Raw genomic sequence first — 16,223 nt, forward strand, 5'->3', positions numbered from 1 at the left:
CTCTCTCTCTCTCTCTCTCTCTCTCTGCTTTGTTCAGAATATTGGCAGACATGGGATCTCCATAGTTCTTGTTCTTTGGCATTTACATGTATGATCAACTCTTTAGTTTTAAGTATGATTTATTGGCTGAGGCTCTGTGTGTATGTTTACCTTAAGTTTGCTTTTCTCTAGCTCTTTTTCAATGCTGATTAAAAGGATCTGATGTAACTTCATTTCTTTTGTAAGGATGTGGCCTAGAAATTTCACTTCACTTCTGCTGTATCATTACCATATCTTGTTACAATTCAGTTACAGAAATATCTTAAAAGCAAGTTTAACCTATCTCACCATAGAAACTGCCTCATGCTGGATCAGCCTCTGTACTGCTGTCAAACATATTTGAACAACTCTCACGTGCTTGGTGTCACAGCCCAGAAGAAACGGCTGTACAATATCTGAGCTTGCTGATAATAATCCTACAATAAAACAGTTCATCTTTTTTATTATAAGATTTTCAAAGTAGGGAAAACCTATGAAAGACATATTTACTTCTGTGTATATTGAGAATGGTGTTTTATTGATATTTTATAATAAATATGTGTACACGACAATCTCAATTTAAGGTCAAATTAAAAATTTTGATATTGGTTTGCACTATTTGCCATGTCTCCACACATTTGCTCTAGTTTGGTAAAATTTTAGTCAAAATAAATTGGTATACTACATCTTAATTAGATATTATGGCCTTACCTCCAAGAATGTCTCCTTGTTTTGTCGATATAGTTTTTATCTTCAAAATCCCAGCCTCTGCAGCCTAAACAAAAATAAGATATACAAAGTAAGAGGTCACTTATTAATGCTTTAACAACATTATCCCCTCTAACAAAATTAGGTTATTACCAATATACACCCCTCCCACATTGTTACTCCCCCCTCACTGACATTCCCTCCTCCCCCTCCCCCATTGATTTTTACATCACAGGAAGGCATTTTTTTGTTATAGACATAAATGTTACATTTAGAGCAAGTATTTAAATTAAAAATTACCCCATAATGTTTTAGATACTCAGTGCTTATGTCCCATGTATACTGTGAGGTAGTTATGATCTCCAGAATATCATAGTAAGAATGAAGTGGAACTGATATGTTTGTCTCTATCTTGACTTCAGTTTTAATCCGTGTATATAGACTTGCAATAACTGCGACAAAATAATAAGCTGATACCAATAAAGCCTTCTAACACTATCCACCCTGGGTAATTGAGATTAAGGACATGACAACCATTTAAGAAAAAAGCACTGAAATAAAAGCTCCAACACAACCAGTTGTGTCACCTACAAATATCTATGCATTCTGATGCTCAGTTTTGGTAAACACGGCAGAAGTTGAGTATAAACTGCGAGTTCGGAAAATAAAATTTCAATGAAATTATTTAGATTGCCGGCCGGTAGCGTACCTCTTTGACAGGAGGGAATTTCCTTTTGGTTTCGCTGGAAAGAGCTCTGAGGTCGCTCTGCAAGTTCTCCACCAGCTTCTTTACGGCTGACTGTGATTGCATGCTTAGACGATCTTCAAGTTCTTCAGCCCAAAGCAACTTGTAAATTACAGTTCCTCCCTCGCGGAGACGAAGTAGCAGGAGCAGCTCCTAAAGCAGTGGGCTTGAGTGATTTTTAATTACTGTGGTGTCAGACTCGGCACGTCATGCAAGTATTTCGACTGTGCATACAATACAATAAAAGCAATACGGTGATGGAGTAATTCGCAAAGTTTTTTTTCTGACACAGGTTTATTTTCGACTGCAGGCTGCCATATTGTAGTGTCATACTTCCTCCAAGAAGCTAAAGAGGGCGGATTAAGACAAGATGAGCTTATTAAATATGCATACATGCATTATCTGTTTGCTTATGTAAGACATGGATCATTAGAAATTATCTAAATATTGTTTTCTTTATTTTCTTTTTCATCACATCTCTAAATTTCTTACTTAGATTGGTTAAGTATGGGTTGTGTTTTATGTTGGCAATATAGTCTCAAATCTAGTTTAAGCTGAATGTTTTTCAACAGATAGTAAAGTAAAAATATTTGGTATATTTCCTTTCACATATTCATTTTCATACTTAAACTGGCTAATTTTATTAAGATTTAAAGGTACATTTGCACAAGAAAATCTCATTAACGTTCTTTGAGTATTCGAGACTTATGCGCGAAATTCTGCGCACTTTACCAAGTGACGTGGATCGGTGCGAGGTGGCATTTTGTGTCAAAAAACATACCGCTGATTCTCGTGTATATTTACTAGGACAGAACATTTACCATCGTTTGCTATGAGTTTTTTGAAAAGAGATAAAAAGGAGGAAGAGGAAGGTAAGGAAAATAAGTACGATCCAAGTATTTTGCAGCTGAAATGTAGAAAAGCCGGTGCCTGGTTTGATCAGCTGAATATTTTTTGCCAAATATTTACTGTCAATCGCGTGCAAATTTCACACATTTTTTTAAAATCTGTCACTGCCTTTAGGACTTACTATGTAAGTAAGCAGCATCGCTTCCTGAACAGGAGGGCTTCATGTACTTAACACTTCCTAATTCTTTTCTTTTCGAGTGAAAAAGTGAGAAGTATGAAATGTGAAAATAAACTACAGATTGATTAAGTTGATGTGTAGCTGCTTTTTTATGTTTTAATGATATACACTTCTCTTTCGTTTTATTTTTTAATCTTGTAGCATATTTAAACCGAATTCAATTCTTTTTTATGTCTGTCACTTGTAAACTGTCATCTGTCAGTTCATATGTTTAATAAATAAAATGTCAGTGTTACAGTCATTGGAACTACTCATTTGGAAACTGTTCCCCCCCCCCCCCCCCCCCCCTTCTGTCATCCCCTGTCAAATGCACCGTTTTTGAAAATTTGGTGAAAAGACTGAAAAGATTATAAGATGATGGTTGACCTAGGACTATCAAATGATTCTTTTTATGACACACTGTTTCAACAATTCTATATTTTTGTTTATATTATTGCACCCCTAGAAACCAGTGTAATTTTTATATAAAGACATACTACATTGTCAGCATGACCAGATTCTGTTGTTTCACACCTTGTAGACTAGTTTAACACAAGGAAATCGAGATGTATATGTACAAAGACAAGGCACAGCCTGCTGAGAGTGAGTAGATGCCTGCCCTGACAGTATATACCATGCTTCATAGATAGTGGCATTAATTGATGATGAAATGATGTGATGTGAAACCAATGTAGATATGGTTGTGCCATTTTTCTTTGCATGTTAGGAAAACAATGTGGACCAATCGGATCTGCAAACCTCAGGACTAACCTGGCTTTTTTTCCAGCAGTTAAACTTATCATCGTCTTGTTGATTTACACAGTCAAATGATTTATATTTTGTATTCTCTTTAATTTTCCACTCACTTGCAATATCTACTACATTGATTGCTGTTATGAAAGCAGTAACTTCTGATTGATATTCCACTGCCTAAATGTTTCTGATGAATGCACTACACTTGCCCTGACACTCTGCGTCACTCCCATCCCAACCCTTGCCAGTTCTTGCTCTCAAATTTTCTTGCAATAGTCATCCGAAGAAATGAATTTTGTTCTTGAAGTTCTGTGCAAATTTTGTATGCAAAAGCATTTAATCACATTAAATTCTTATTTGATTGTACAATTTTGACCCTGTGTTGATTCAAATGTTAGAACTCCCCACCCGCTAGTCCTTTTGAAATTAGTATTTTGATGATTGAAATAAAGTGTGATCACATACTAATGAATTATTCTAGCTCCCAACGGTTTTGAAAAATAACAATAAGCACAGATTTGCCATAGGCATCATTTGAATTATTTTGTTTTGATTTTTGGTGTAAATTCCTTGTGTGGAAGGAAAAAGTATTTGTTGCAAAGTTGAAATTTAAATGTTGAGTTTCAGTTGTATTTACTTACTAAAAGATTAATATTACCATTTCTGAGTTAACACCTTTAAGTTGATATTCTCATACTTTCAATTAGTTATCTTGCTTTGTGGTTGTTTCTTACTATTTATGGCACTATCAAGTCATTTCTTATTATTATGAATTGATTTGTCTGTTTTATAAATTCACTTCTCAATGTTTTGTATTCCAGGGGGTGGGAATCCATTCCAGCATATGGAAAAGGCCACTGTATTACAGGAGGTAACGTTTGCCTAATATTTTTTAATTTTTTCATTTCATCAAATAAAGTGAACTGTATTTGATATGTTATCTGATATATTTATTTACATGTCATTTTCCTTTATGTTTTTACCCCCAGGTATTTTGGTATTTCCTAATGTTGTTCTAATTCTTTATGGAAAAAAAAATAAGTTTGTTATCTACTTATTATTTTACAGATTGAAATTTTGGGAATGTCAAATGTGTAAATCATGTTTATTAAACATGAAAGTTATTATTCTTCATATAATTATATCTTTATATATTTCAGGCCAGGACATTCAATGAGACACCAATCAATCCCAGAAAATGTCTCCACATCCTCACCAAGGTTCTATACCTGATCAACCAGGTAACAAAGCTTTTCTCTTTAATAATAATATATATAAATGATGTATTGCTTTAATCTTAAAATGACAATGTGATGTTGAATTTTTCATTCATGCTGGTGTTAATTTTTTTTTTTTTTTTTTTTTTTTTTTTTTTTTTTTTTTTTTTTTTTTTTGTTGAAGAATGCTAGGCTTATTTCCTAAAGCAAAACCATCAGGTAGCATATGTTCGGGTTATGATAAATTTTACTGTTATCATTGTGATTTGGGGTTAAATTTTTGTTAATTCTTTAAAAAACTTGTCTATATTTCCAGGGAGAGCATGTAGGCACCACTGAGGCCACAGAAACCTTTTTTGCTATGACCAAACTTTTCCAGTCCAAGGATGTGAGTTTCTACTCCCTCTTCCCTTTACTCTCAGTACATTTGAAATGATATAAATATACAGATAAATAGAATTGAAACACAACACATTTTAGACACATGAACTGTATTTTATCACAAAGGCATGGTTAGAAATCCCAGAGACAAAGTGAATAAAAATAGAAAGCAAGATTTATTTATTTCTGTTTCCAGGTTACTCTCCGCCGCATGGTGTATCTTTGTATTAAAGAGATGTCCAAGATTTCTGAGGATGTCATCATTGTCACTAGCAGGTGTGTTATATAATTATATAAACACTGGTCAAGTAGCAGTTGATATGATTCTGAACCATCCATAACTTCCACTGTTAAAGATTGGAAAACTGATCCAGAATCATTGAGAAAATTACAATATATTTTCTTGGTTTCAAGTTATGCATGAAGTTTACTTTCATGAGTAAAATTTAGGTCAGTCTCAGTTACTAGAGTGACTTAAAAAAGAGAGAAACAAAGCACTCAAAGTTGAGGTTGCTGATAATTATCCTATGAACAATTTTGGATAAATTGGAAATAACTATTGTCTTTTTGTTTGATGTCAGTTTCTGTTGTTATTTCCAGTTTGACCAAGGACATGACTGGCAAGGAAGACTCATTCCGTGGTCCAGCTATCAGAGCTCTGTGTATGATAACTGATGTAAGCAGTGCTTCTACTCAAAAAATACTCCCTTTTAATCTTTTCAAATTCATTTGTTTATATATTTATCTTTTTTTAAAAACAAGATTATAACCACAGTAAATATTAGATCAAAAATGAATTGAGTCAGCTTTCCTGTACATTATTCTCCCCCCTTATCCCCTTTCCCATTGCACCATTGCAGACCACCATGTTGCAGAGTATAGAGAGATACCTGAAGCAGGCCATAGTAGACAAGGTCCATGCTGTGTCCAGTGCTGCACTGACCTCTGCTCTGGTAAGTCACTAATGGTGTAGATGTAGTATTCTTACTGTTATGCTCATTATACCACTCTCTAAGATATCGTGCTCACTGACAAAATCTTCTGTCAGAAGTTCAGTTTAGATTGATATTTTTTTTAAAATGTGTAATCCATATCTCTATATCCTGTGTTTGTGATGAAAACAAATCTTATATATTTCTGTTTTCTGTCTCAATTATTTCTGTACTTACTGTGTAGATAATTTCTGTATTTGCTGTTACTGTAGATAATTTCTGTATTTACTGTTACCTGTTTCATTGTCATGTTGTAAGACACTGGATGACTTTGTGTCATTACTGAATGGAGACAGTAGTGGTCAGTGTGTAATGGTTAGTGTGTTGTGTTCCAGCACCTGTCCAAGACCAGTAACGAGGTGGTCAAGCGCTGGGTCAACGAGGCACAGGAGGCAGTCAACAGTGACAATGTCATGGTCCAAGTGAGCCAGATTTATTTAATTTATTAAATTCATGAACAATTCTCTCTAGTTATACCATTTAATATTGTGAATACTGTTTTGTAGGAAAGAAAAATTGTCCTATTTTTCTGTAGAACATGAGGCCTCTGAAAGTTTTTATTACTTGACTGAGAGTAAGATGATAGTAATAGTTATAGTTTTACCCCCATCTACAGCACACATGGTTTAGCCTCCATACCATCAACAATCTTTGTTGATATTATGTAATTGCCCAAGTGTATAAATTTGCGCATACATTAAAGAATGATATATAACTCTAAACATCATTTCAGTATCACGCCCTGGGACTTCTGTACCACATCAGGAAGTCTGACCGTCTCTCAGTGACCAAGATGGTCTCCAAGTTCACCCGCCACTCTCTCAAGTCACCTTTTGCCTATTGTCTCTTGGTAAGTTATTTAAGGAGCAGAAACTCAAATGTAGTGTTATTTAGTTAGTACTTTCAAATTGAGCCTAACAAAATAAATGTTTCTAAATAGACTTAATGTGATTTTACCCAATTTACTTTGATACCATATTAGCCTTGGAAAAACTATTTCACTGCAATAAAAGAAATAAGAATATGAGACATATTAGTGTAGGATGTTCATGGTAACTTATTTTCTGTGTCAAATTTGATGCACCTATGTGTGATTTTTTTTCTTCAGATCCGTATTGCTTCTAAATTGATTGATGAAGAGGATGCTGGGTAAGTGAAAATACATTGACAATTATCGATCAGCAAGTGATATCTAGTTTTGAATGAGTCCCCTAATAAAATAATTTATAACTCTTACAGTTAGAAATAACTGTGCAGTTAGGAAATGACTCTGTTTATAGTGTCTGCTATCATATAGAACATACTTGATTTTATTCATGTTATTATAACATACATGTATTCTTCTGTTTTCAAATATATACAATATATTTGTAACCTTTATAGGCAATGTTGATTCAATGTAATATGTCTGGAAAGAGTTATTTTCTGCTTTTCAATTTGATTTGTACTGTAAAATTTACAGCACTGACAGTCCAATGTTTGAGTTCATTGAGTCATGCCTGCGCCACAAGAGCGAGATGGTGATCTACGAAGGGGCGCATGCTATAGTGAACATGAAGCACACGACAGCCAAGGAACTGGCGCCAGCGGTGTCTGTGCTGCAACTGTTCTGTAGCTCTCCCAAACCTACTCTACGTTTTGCTGCCGTGAGAACGCTGAATAAGGTAAATACTGCAGGGTAGACAGGTGATGGGATGATGATGATAATAAAAATAATTATAATAATAACAATAATTGCAGTGCCTCAAATCAATTAATAATGAAAAGCATTAATGATAATAATAATTGTAGAACCTCTAATCGAGGAATGATAATAAACAAATTATTGTCAAACAAACTGCTCTTTGCACTAAATATATCAGTAAAAGAGACAGAACTCTTAATTTACATGATATAATGGAAATGATGCCAGGAGTGTGATCTTTACTGGACTTTACAGTTGTCCATTTTTGTGTCGTTAGGTAGCCATGAAGCACCCCGCTGCAGTGACAGCATGTAACTTAGACCTGGAGAACCTGATCACAGACAACAACAGAAGTATTGCCACTCTGGCCATCACCACACTGCTAAAGGTGGGTTTATTTATTTATTTATTTATTTATTTATTTATTTATTTATTTATTTATTACAATATAGGTCAACATTTGACAGGCACAGTATAAATGATATTTTTAAAACAAGAATTTGACATTTTATTGGTAAACAATTTAAATAATTTTAGTCACTATGACAGTGTTTTTTCTTCTATTTTTTTCACTATATACTATACTATGATACTTCAGTACATTTGCCAATAAACATTAAGGATATTTCAGTCCCAGACTGTACGACAGTGTGTTTTGTATATTTTAGACTGGCAGTGAGAGCAGTGTGGACCGGCTCATGAAGCAGATCTCCACTTTCATGTCAGAGATCTCTGACGAGTTCAAGATAGTCGTTGTGGAAGCCATAAGGTTAGTTACTGTTATATTGGCTGTGGTTGAAATATCAAGGTTGAGTCTGGTCCTCATTATATTTGTATTGCTTTTATTATTTATTCAGAGGTAAAGTTTTAAATAAGACTGATTATATTACCGACCTGTCCTTGGTTGACCTAAGCTTTTATTTATTTATTATTTATTAAGGTCCCTGTGCATCAAGTTTCCCCGCAAGCATGGTGTGATGATGAGCTTTCTGGCCTCCATGCTGCGAGAGGAGGGCGGCCATGATTACAAAAAGGCCATCGTGGACACCCTCATCCATATTGTGGAGGAGATCCCGGAGGCCAAAGAAATTGGTGAGTGATACCTAGGCTCTGAATAGAATACAGATGTTCTAAGGATACCAGTATGGCATGTTTCAGGGTGTAGTTTTCAGGATGTGTCTCCCGTGATAAAAAATCTATAGAACTCAATTTTGATGAAATTTTTTGCCCGAGTGTGACTTTGAAAAAGTAAAAAGTCGTAATTATCAAACTGAGAACAGTGTCACCAATCTGTTCCAAGATGAAATATGAGGAAATTGCCTAAATCTGAAAACTAGTTTATTTTGTGAAAAACGTTTCACAGTGGTACTTCTTCATCATGGAGTATTCTTTTCTCTTCCAGGACTCTCTCATCTCTGCGAGTTTATAGAAGACTGTGAGCACACCAGCCTGGCTACACGTATTTTGCACCTGTTAGGACGCGAGGGTCCTCGTACCCCACAACCATCCAAGTACATCCGTTACATCTACAACCGTGTTATCTTGGAGAACTCACCAGTTAGAGCAGGTAGGACATGAAGGAATTTCACATCTTGTTTGTGTTTGCATGCATGAGTATACACATGATAAAAGATTTTTTTTTTTTTTTTTTTTTTTTTTTTTTTTTTTTTTTTTTTGAAAACATAATGTATAAGAATTTATATTTTGTCTCAATTTTACATCCAGCATTTTTACTGTTTTCACTTTTTAACGCGTAGCTTAAAATGTGTTACTTCTTATAGCTGGATAGAAATCTTTTTTCCTTCACTAGTCCAGTTAGTATGGATCTTAAAACTTTATAGCATTTGAATAAACCAGATGTTAAGTTCTTTAATGCAAATCTCTTCAGCAGATCTTTTAAGTTCATTTAATGTTCCATCAAATATTTAGAGCTGGTGTGTTCAGTTCTGTGTGCTTCCTTTCAGCTGCGGTGACTGCCCTGGCAAAGTTTGGTGCTCACTGTGAGGAGCTGCTGCCCAGCATATTGGTCTTGTTACAGAGGTACAGTGAATGGTGTGGTCACTATGATACTCTAAGAGCAACATGAAGCATACAGCACACCTTATAACTATTATCAGAGTGTGATACCTATTTACTGAGGTCCCAGAATGGCCAAAATGCAGAATCCATTTCATAAAGCATTTCTTTCAGTTTTATAAAATACACCTTGTCAGTAATTTGCCCCCAAGGCCTCATGAAAAATATTACCTTCCATCTTCCAGATCTCTCCTAGATGTGGATGACGAGGTGCGAGATCGAGCCACCTTCTATCTGAACATCCTGCAAGAGCAGCAGAAAGCTCTCAACTCTGCCTACATTCTGAATGGTGAGAAATGCAGTTAGGAATATCATTTGTTGTCTGCAGTATTTCATTTTATTTTCTGTAAAGATCAATGTAAACTTAAATGGTATGAAATTTATCACTGCTTTTTGTCCTCTATATATGTATGTGATCAAAATTTTTGAGTACTGGTTATCGCTAAATGTTTATATTACAAATCTGTAATTTGGTTAAGTTTGTATCAATTTGTATTACTACCAGAATTTAGAACTAAATCCTGAAAATTAGACTGATAAAGGACACATAATTACATATATCTTGAATAAAAAATCCCCCCAGGTCTCCAAGTATCTATCGTGGGACTGGAGCGTGCCCTGCACAGCTATACCATGGAGCCGTCAGACAAACCATTTGACATGAAGACTGTACCCATTGTGGCCCAACCTATGGCAGAACAGAAACCTGGTAGGTGGAGGGGGGAGTGGAATTTATTTATTTATTTATTTACAAATTTTTGACTTGTGATGTAAAGTATTTTGTATAAAATGTTTCAAAATGATAAAAGGGAGGGAGGTATCCTCTTTTCACTGCATTCTGTGCTTCCATTGTTGTTGCACATCTTTCCTACAACATCTTTAAAACAGTCTACCATAATATTAGTTACACCTCTGCTGTATAAAATCCGGTGATTGATTGATTTTCCCCCTTCTCTGTTAGAGAGACCCCAGCTCACCAAGACAAAGGGTAAGCAGACACTGGGTATGATGTAGAAATGGAAAGAAGGGATTGGAAATTGATAGGTTTTTGTTTCATGCAATTTTATGTTTAATTGTTGCACATTTTTTTTTCATCTTCCAATTTAATCCATGGAGATAAAAGGTTTTCTGGTTTTATCCAAAATCCAGATATTTTGGTGTTGTATTTATCCCCCCCCTCTCCCCCCTCTCCCCAAGAAACCCTATATGGAGCCAAGCATCTTTGGTGCTTGCGTTTTCAGGATATTTGAAAGGTCCACTTCCTTCTCTGGGCTGTCTTATATAAAGTGTAATGGATCTTGTGGTAAAGGTGAATAACCTGACTGTGCTGGTATTCTGTTCTTATGATTGATATTATATAATATATTATGTCTGTGTTCATACTGAAGTAAAGCTTAATGGCAGGAATACCATCTTGGCGGGATGCCCTGGTTTCAGGGGATATTGTTTAGGTTCAGTCACATCTCTGAGCAGGGCCTACATGGTGGAGACTTATCTTTTGTTGCAGTTCTTTGCTGTGTATTTGTTTGATATTAAAAGAATTGTTTTCAGCAGGACCTTGCTGGTGTATTTAGTTTGTTATAAGGAATTTTATTTTTTGAGGGGATTTTATTTATTGAATGTATCAGAGGAATAGTAATCAACAGTCTTTGGATTGATGACTTTTGTGCTTTAATATTTATTTGAAGCACATGACAAACTGTAAACTTCTTGCCACACCCTAACATCCATCTGTCTTCCCATCCATAGTCAAGCACAGTGGCTATATCAAGATAATTATAAATTGATATGTACAAACGATAGGGTACAACAAAAAGAACACATTTTTCTTGACCTTATCATTATTATTATTATTATTATTATTATTATTATTATTATTATTATTATTATTATTATTATTATTATTACAGCAGCTGGAGCAATCCCTGGGGAAGCAGGGGGCGGGGGGTCAAGACCAGCAGAGAAAGTGGCCGCTTCCAGACAGGATGTCTATGCAGGTAGGGAGTGTAGAATAAACAGAATATGGAAAATGAATATAAATTACTTAAAAGAATTTTCAAATAGAATTTTAAGATTTTAAGAAGTTTTTTTTATTATAAGTAAAAAAAAATATTATTGTCAAAAGGAGAGTTTTATCTATAACAAACACAATTTACATAACTACATAATCAATTCCATTCCAGAACAACTGGCAGCCATTCCAGAGTTCAGCACCTTGGGTCCGTTGTTCAAATCATCCAACCTTCCCGTGGAACTCACCGAGAGCGAGACTGAGTACATGGTTCACTGTGTCAAACACATGTTCCAGAACTATATTGTACTTCAGGTGAGGCTTACTGCAGCTAAAATACAGATTTTATACTTCAAAGTATCAGAGCTGATGTTTTTTACTAAGACTGTGAGTTTTTGTGAGCTTGAACTTTTTGTTCTCAATACATGTCATAGTTTAATTTGGATACAGCATACACCAACGAGAGGAGTATGTGACATGCACTCATGCTTTGCATTCAAGTATATCACACACACCTCGCTGAATTGTGGTTTGTCCATTACTTACCCCGTAAGTTTCCCTCTCCTTCAGTTTGACTGTACCAACACCCTAAATGACCAGCAGCTAGAGAAGGTCATCGTCCAGATGGAGCCGTCCGAGGGCTTCGAGGTGGTCAGTTACATCCCAGCCCCTGTCCTGAAGTACAATGTACCTGGTATTACATATACACTGGTTAGACTACCAGAGGACCCCACTCTAGGTAAGTACAATGTACCTGCTATTACATATACACTGGTTAGACTACCAGAGGACCCCACTCTAGGTAAGTACAATGTACCTGGTATTACATATACACTGGTTAGACTACCAGAGGACCCCACTCTAGGTAAGTACAATGTACCTGGTATTACATATACACTGGTTAGACTACCAGAGGACCCCACTTTAGGTAAGTACAATGTACCTGGTATTACATATACACTGGTTAGACTACCAGAGGACCCCACTCTAGGTAAGTACAATGTACCTGGTATTACATATACACTGGTTAGACTACCAGAGGACCCCACTCTAGGTAAGTACAATGTACCTGGTATTACATATACACTGGTTAGACTACCAGAGGACCCCACTCTAGGTAAGAACAATGTACCTGGTATTACCTATACACTGGTTAGACTACCAGAGGACCCCACTCTAGGTATATAGCTGTTCTTAGTTAAATTAAGATATTTTTCTATTTTAGATATGGGCCTTTAACCTTACCTCTTACATGATTTGAAATTGTATGACTTAAGATTGGAAAATATAGACAAAAATTTTGGAATCTACAAATTGTGTATGTATGAAGATTTTTTTTCTTTTCTTTTTTCTTGATTCAGGGGTGCACCGTAGGGCCCAGAACAAATTTTCTTAAGTTACCATTTAACTTAATGTTGTGATTTAAAGTGAATCATGTATTGAAATAGTGATTTAAATACTCACAATACTAGAAGTCAAAGTGTGTGTGTTATTGTTACAGCAACTGGTACATTCAGCTGCACCCTGAAGTTCCTGGTGAAGGATTGTGACCCTAACACTGGAGAGACTGATGATGAGGGGTACGAGGATGAATACGTGGTATGTATGGGTAGATTTCACTGCAGTTTGAAGCCTTTAATTTCAGGGTGGCTTCCATGTATTTTTCTCTTAAGTTGCATTTATACTAGATCTCTGCATGTTCGTCTCAATCTCTACTAGCAGTAGATTGCTCTCTCTCTCTCTCTCTCTCTCTCTCTCTCTCTCTCTCTCTCTCTCTCTCTGCACTAAATGCAAATGATGCATGATCTAGATCCTGATTTCCCATGAGGAAAGCTATCTAAGGAACCTCTGATGCATTTAAGCCAGATTAAAATTGTTGTATTCTATATAATGTTACTGTAATCCAATGGCACTATACCAATCTCTGTTATAATGGCAAGGCTGGGACAAGATACTGATTAGATTAGCTTTTTATGGTTAGAAATCTAGCACTGATATTATATACTAGGCTATTTGTTATCTCCATAGCTAGAGGACCTGGAGGTGACGGTGGCGGACCATGTCCAGAAGGTGATGAAGCCAAACTTTGCTGCCTCCTGGGAGGAGGTTGGGGAGGAGAACGAGATTGAGGACACCTATGCCTTGTCTTCTATGAAATCTTTGCAGGGTAAGGACAGTGTGTGTGTACATTTGTTTGGTTCATATGTGAAGTGAATCATGTAAAATGTGATATTGTAAATCCCAGCTCTCATGACCGAGTTCTTTCTCTGCTGGCCTAGTATGATATTTATTCATATCTTTGTGATTTAAATGTCGTGCTTTTTCAGCTTCTGCTAGGTAGTTGGTACATGTTTCTTTGGGATTTAGAATTTTATTCTAAAGTTAATGTCACACATATCAGAATAATAGTGGAAAAACATAAAAAGTTTAGCTAGAAGCAAGCATAAAGGATCTCAATTATGTTTTTTCTGTGTGATTACAGAAGCCGTGAAGACTATCATACAGTTCATGGGAATGCAGCCCTGCGAGCGTTCTGACAAAATCCCTGAAGGGAAGAGTTCGCACACCCTCTACCTGGCTGGTGTCTATCGTGGCGGCCATGACATACTGGTACGGGCCAAGCTCGCCATGGGAGATGGCGTCACCATGCAGATCACCGTACGAAGTACCGACCCACATGCTGCAGAGGTGATCTCATCCGCTGTGGGTTAATTATAGATTCCTCGTACAGGGATGGTCCAAGGAAATGGCAGTTTATGATAAGAACAACAGAACTATATATGTATCACCAAATATTGTACGTTGCGAGGAAGAGGTACACGAACTTTGATTACTTTCAAAAACTACTAATATTGTGCTTTATATGATTAGGGAGGCATGATGCCTTATTTCTTTCAATAAAAAAATATTTGAGGTGTTTATTAAACTTGAACAGACTTGAAGGGGTATTCTAATTGCTTGGCATTCTGATTTGAGTGAGGGAAGTGAAGTAAAAAGTAATTGATTATGAACATTGAAATGCTGAATCTTATATACGTTCATCAGCCAAAATGTGTCCAATTTGCATCTCTTTATATAAAACTTCATAAATGTATGTTGAATGTTGCATTTTGAAAAAAAAACAGAAGTATCAGATAATTGTAGAAATAAATAGACAACTGCCAAGATCTCGAGTTCTGTTATTGACTGCTGGAGATTATAATGTATTCCCATTGTTTAAGCGGCGTTTTCGTTTGTACTTGTGCAAAAAAATGCTCGTATAAAGAAAAAGTAAAATTTAAAGGTTCAATTTTTTATTCCAATTTTTTATTTTTTATTTTATGTATTGAATCTTTCAAACCTCTTGTAAATTAATTCTTGGTCGGCTCTGCTTATATGTGCAGTTAAACGAAAATGGCTTTGAACGAAATGTACTAATTGCCGTGTGAAATGGAACAAGCCCGGATTGCGATAGTTATGCCACGTAATTGTGTTTTGGCTGTGACTCTTAAGACGGTGATCTGCTGGACGACCAACACATGAGAAGAAATGAAGTTGACAAATCCAAACTAAAATAATTTTAAACTGATGTGAAAAAAACTTTCCTGAACAACTTGAATTGTAACTGGATAATTCAAGTTTCCCAAAAAAATTACACATCTATGAAAGTCAAATAAAAGCGCTTCATATTAACAAAAACTAACTCAAAACTGTAGCAAAGTTAACTGTAAAGAGCAAGTCATCTATGATTAGCCAGCTTGCCGTGGAGGGCTGTAGAACGAGAATCAAAACTGCCGTCACGCACGCGCCCGCCGCCGTCAGCCACATACCAAGCCCAATGTAATAACTAAACAGGGCAGTGAGACCCACTAACATGTAACCCCCACAAAACATTATCACACAGTCGTCCCATATTTCATATGGCGCTGACGAATCCGGCCATTTATGTATACAGTAAGTTAAAGAATGCGCAAGGGCAAACATCGTAGCTTTGGCAAACAACATCTTAGCAGCTTGGAAAACAGTTTGTTGTGTTCTGTACGGTAAGACGTAAGGTAAACGCCTCGTGCTGTTGGTGAATATGTGGAAGACTGCCACTGAGAATATTTTCGGAACTTTAAACTCTGCTGGAAATGCGAAAATTGACGGCAGTTGTTTTAGTGATTGGAACGTCTGCCAGATGGCGCTGCATGTCAGTCCAGTGATGGTGGCTGTGATGGAGAAAAGCCTTGGTCGTTTCCCGACATAATAAACGAAATAAATGAAAGCAACGGTGGCAAACGCAAGGAATACCCCTGTTAAAGTTCCAACAAACAGGAGAAAAAAGAAAATAGTCTTGGTTTTCATGAGGTTGTAATGAAACCCTATCCCATATACAATCGCTAAACCCAGCACGATGAAGCCAGACATATTCTCAAAATCGAGATCTTTTGTCGTGTCCAGTTCCCATTCCTCTCTCTCCGGGACTGTAGCAGCTGCCCACAGAACACTGAGTATGAGGACTACAACAAGAGTCCCATAGAGATCAAGTGGATCTAACACAGCGTCTATCATTGCACGTTTTTCTGGATCCTTCCATTCTAGCAGACGATC

The 16,223-nt window shown here is 36.2% G+C and overlaps 2 protein-coding genes across 3 annotated transcripts in view; one reads left to right on the forward strand and one right to left on the reverse strand.

Moving 5' to 3' along the window:
- Nucleotides 1–1,824, reverse strand: part of LOC106172866 (protein MON2 homolog) — a 147,911-nt gene extending 146,087 nt beyond the window's left edge. Inside the window, exons 1-3 of the mRNA XM_087015365.1 lie at nt 1,436–1,824; nt 730–793; nt 328–455 (exon numbers count right to left, since the gene is read on the reverse strand). Of these exons, the coding sequence (XP_086871491.1) occupies nt 328–455; nt 730–793; nt 1,436–1,537 (294 nt within the window). The 5' untranslated portion in view covers nt 1,538–1,824. The remainder of the gene's footprint in view (nt 1–327; nt 456–729; nt 794–1,435) is intronic.
- Nucleotides 1,825–2,176: 352 nt separating this feature from the next.
- Nucleotides 2,177–14,816, forward strand: LOC106172886 (coatomer subunit gamma-2-like). 2 transcript variants are annotated; one of them, XM_087015561.1, is made up of 25 exons: nt 2,180–2,343; nt 3,079–3,140; nt 4,112–4,161; nt 4,451–4,531; nt 4,824–4,895; nt 5,085–5,164; nt 5,489–5,564; nt 5,749–5,841; nt 6,216–6,302; nt 6,614–6,730; nt 6,989–7,029; nt 7,343–7,544; nt 7,842–7,952; nt 8,233–8,333; nt 8,505–8,656; nt 8,967–9,131; nt 9,529–9,604; nt 9,826–9,929; nt 10,224–10,349; nt 11,551–11,637; nt 11,824–11,966; nt 12,222–12,390; nt 13,153–13,250; nt 13,680–13,818; nt 14,134–14,816. In XM_087015561.1, the coding sequence occupies exons 2-25, from the start codon at nt 3,104–3,106 to the stop codon at nt 14,361–14,363; spliced, it is 2,637 nt and encodes an 878-aa protein (XP_086871687.1). In that variant the 5' UTR covers nt 2,180–2,343; nt 3,079–3,103; the 3' UTR covers nt 14,364–14,816. The 2 variants fall into 2 exon arrangements, with proteins under 2 accessions (XP_086871686.1, XP_086871687.1); XM_087015560.1 differs by lacking the exon at nt 3,079–3,140 and having other exon boundaries at nt 2,177–2,343.
- The last annotated feature ends 1,407 nt before the right edge of the window (nt 14,817–16,223 follow it).

This window comes from Lingula anatina, chromosome 6 (assembly GCF_051362555.1).
Source record: "Lingula anatina isolate TDL-2025a chromosome 6, LinAna3.0, whole genome shotgun sequence".
NCBI classification, from domain to species: domain Eukaryota; kingdom Metazoa; phylum Brachiopoda; class Lingulata; order Lingulida; family Lingulidae; genus Lingula; species Lingula anatina.

Bases quoted from the DNA above. Each gene is read 5' to 3' on its own strand.
- LOC106172886 (XM_087015560.1), top strand. From the start codon at position 2,304: ATGAGTTTTTTGAAAAGAGATAAAAAGGAGGAAGAGGAAG. The intron at 5,165-5,488 runs GTGTGTTATATA...TGTTATTTCCAG, and splicing joins GTCATCATTGTCACTAGCAG to TTTGACCAAGGACATGACTG. The intron at 9,930-10,223 runs GTGAGAAATGCA...AAATCCCCCCAG, and splicing joins CTCTGCCTACATTCTGAATG to GTCTCCAAGTATCTATCGTG.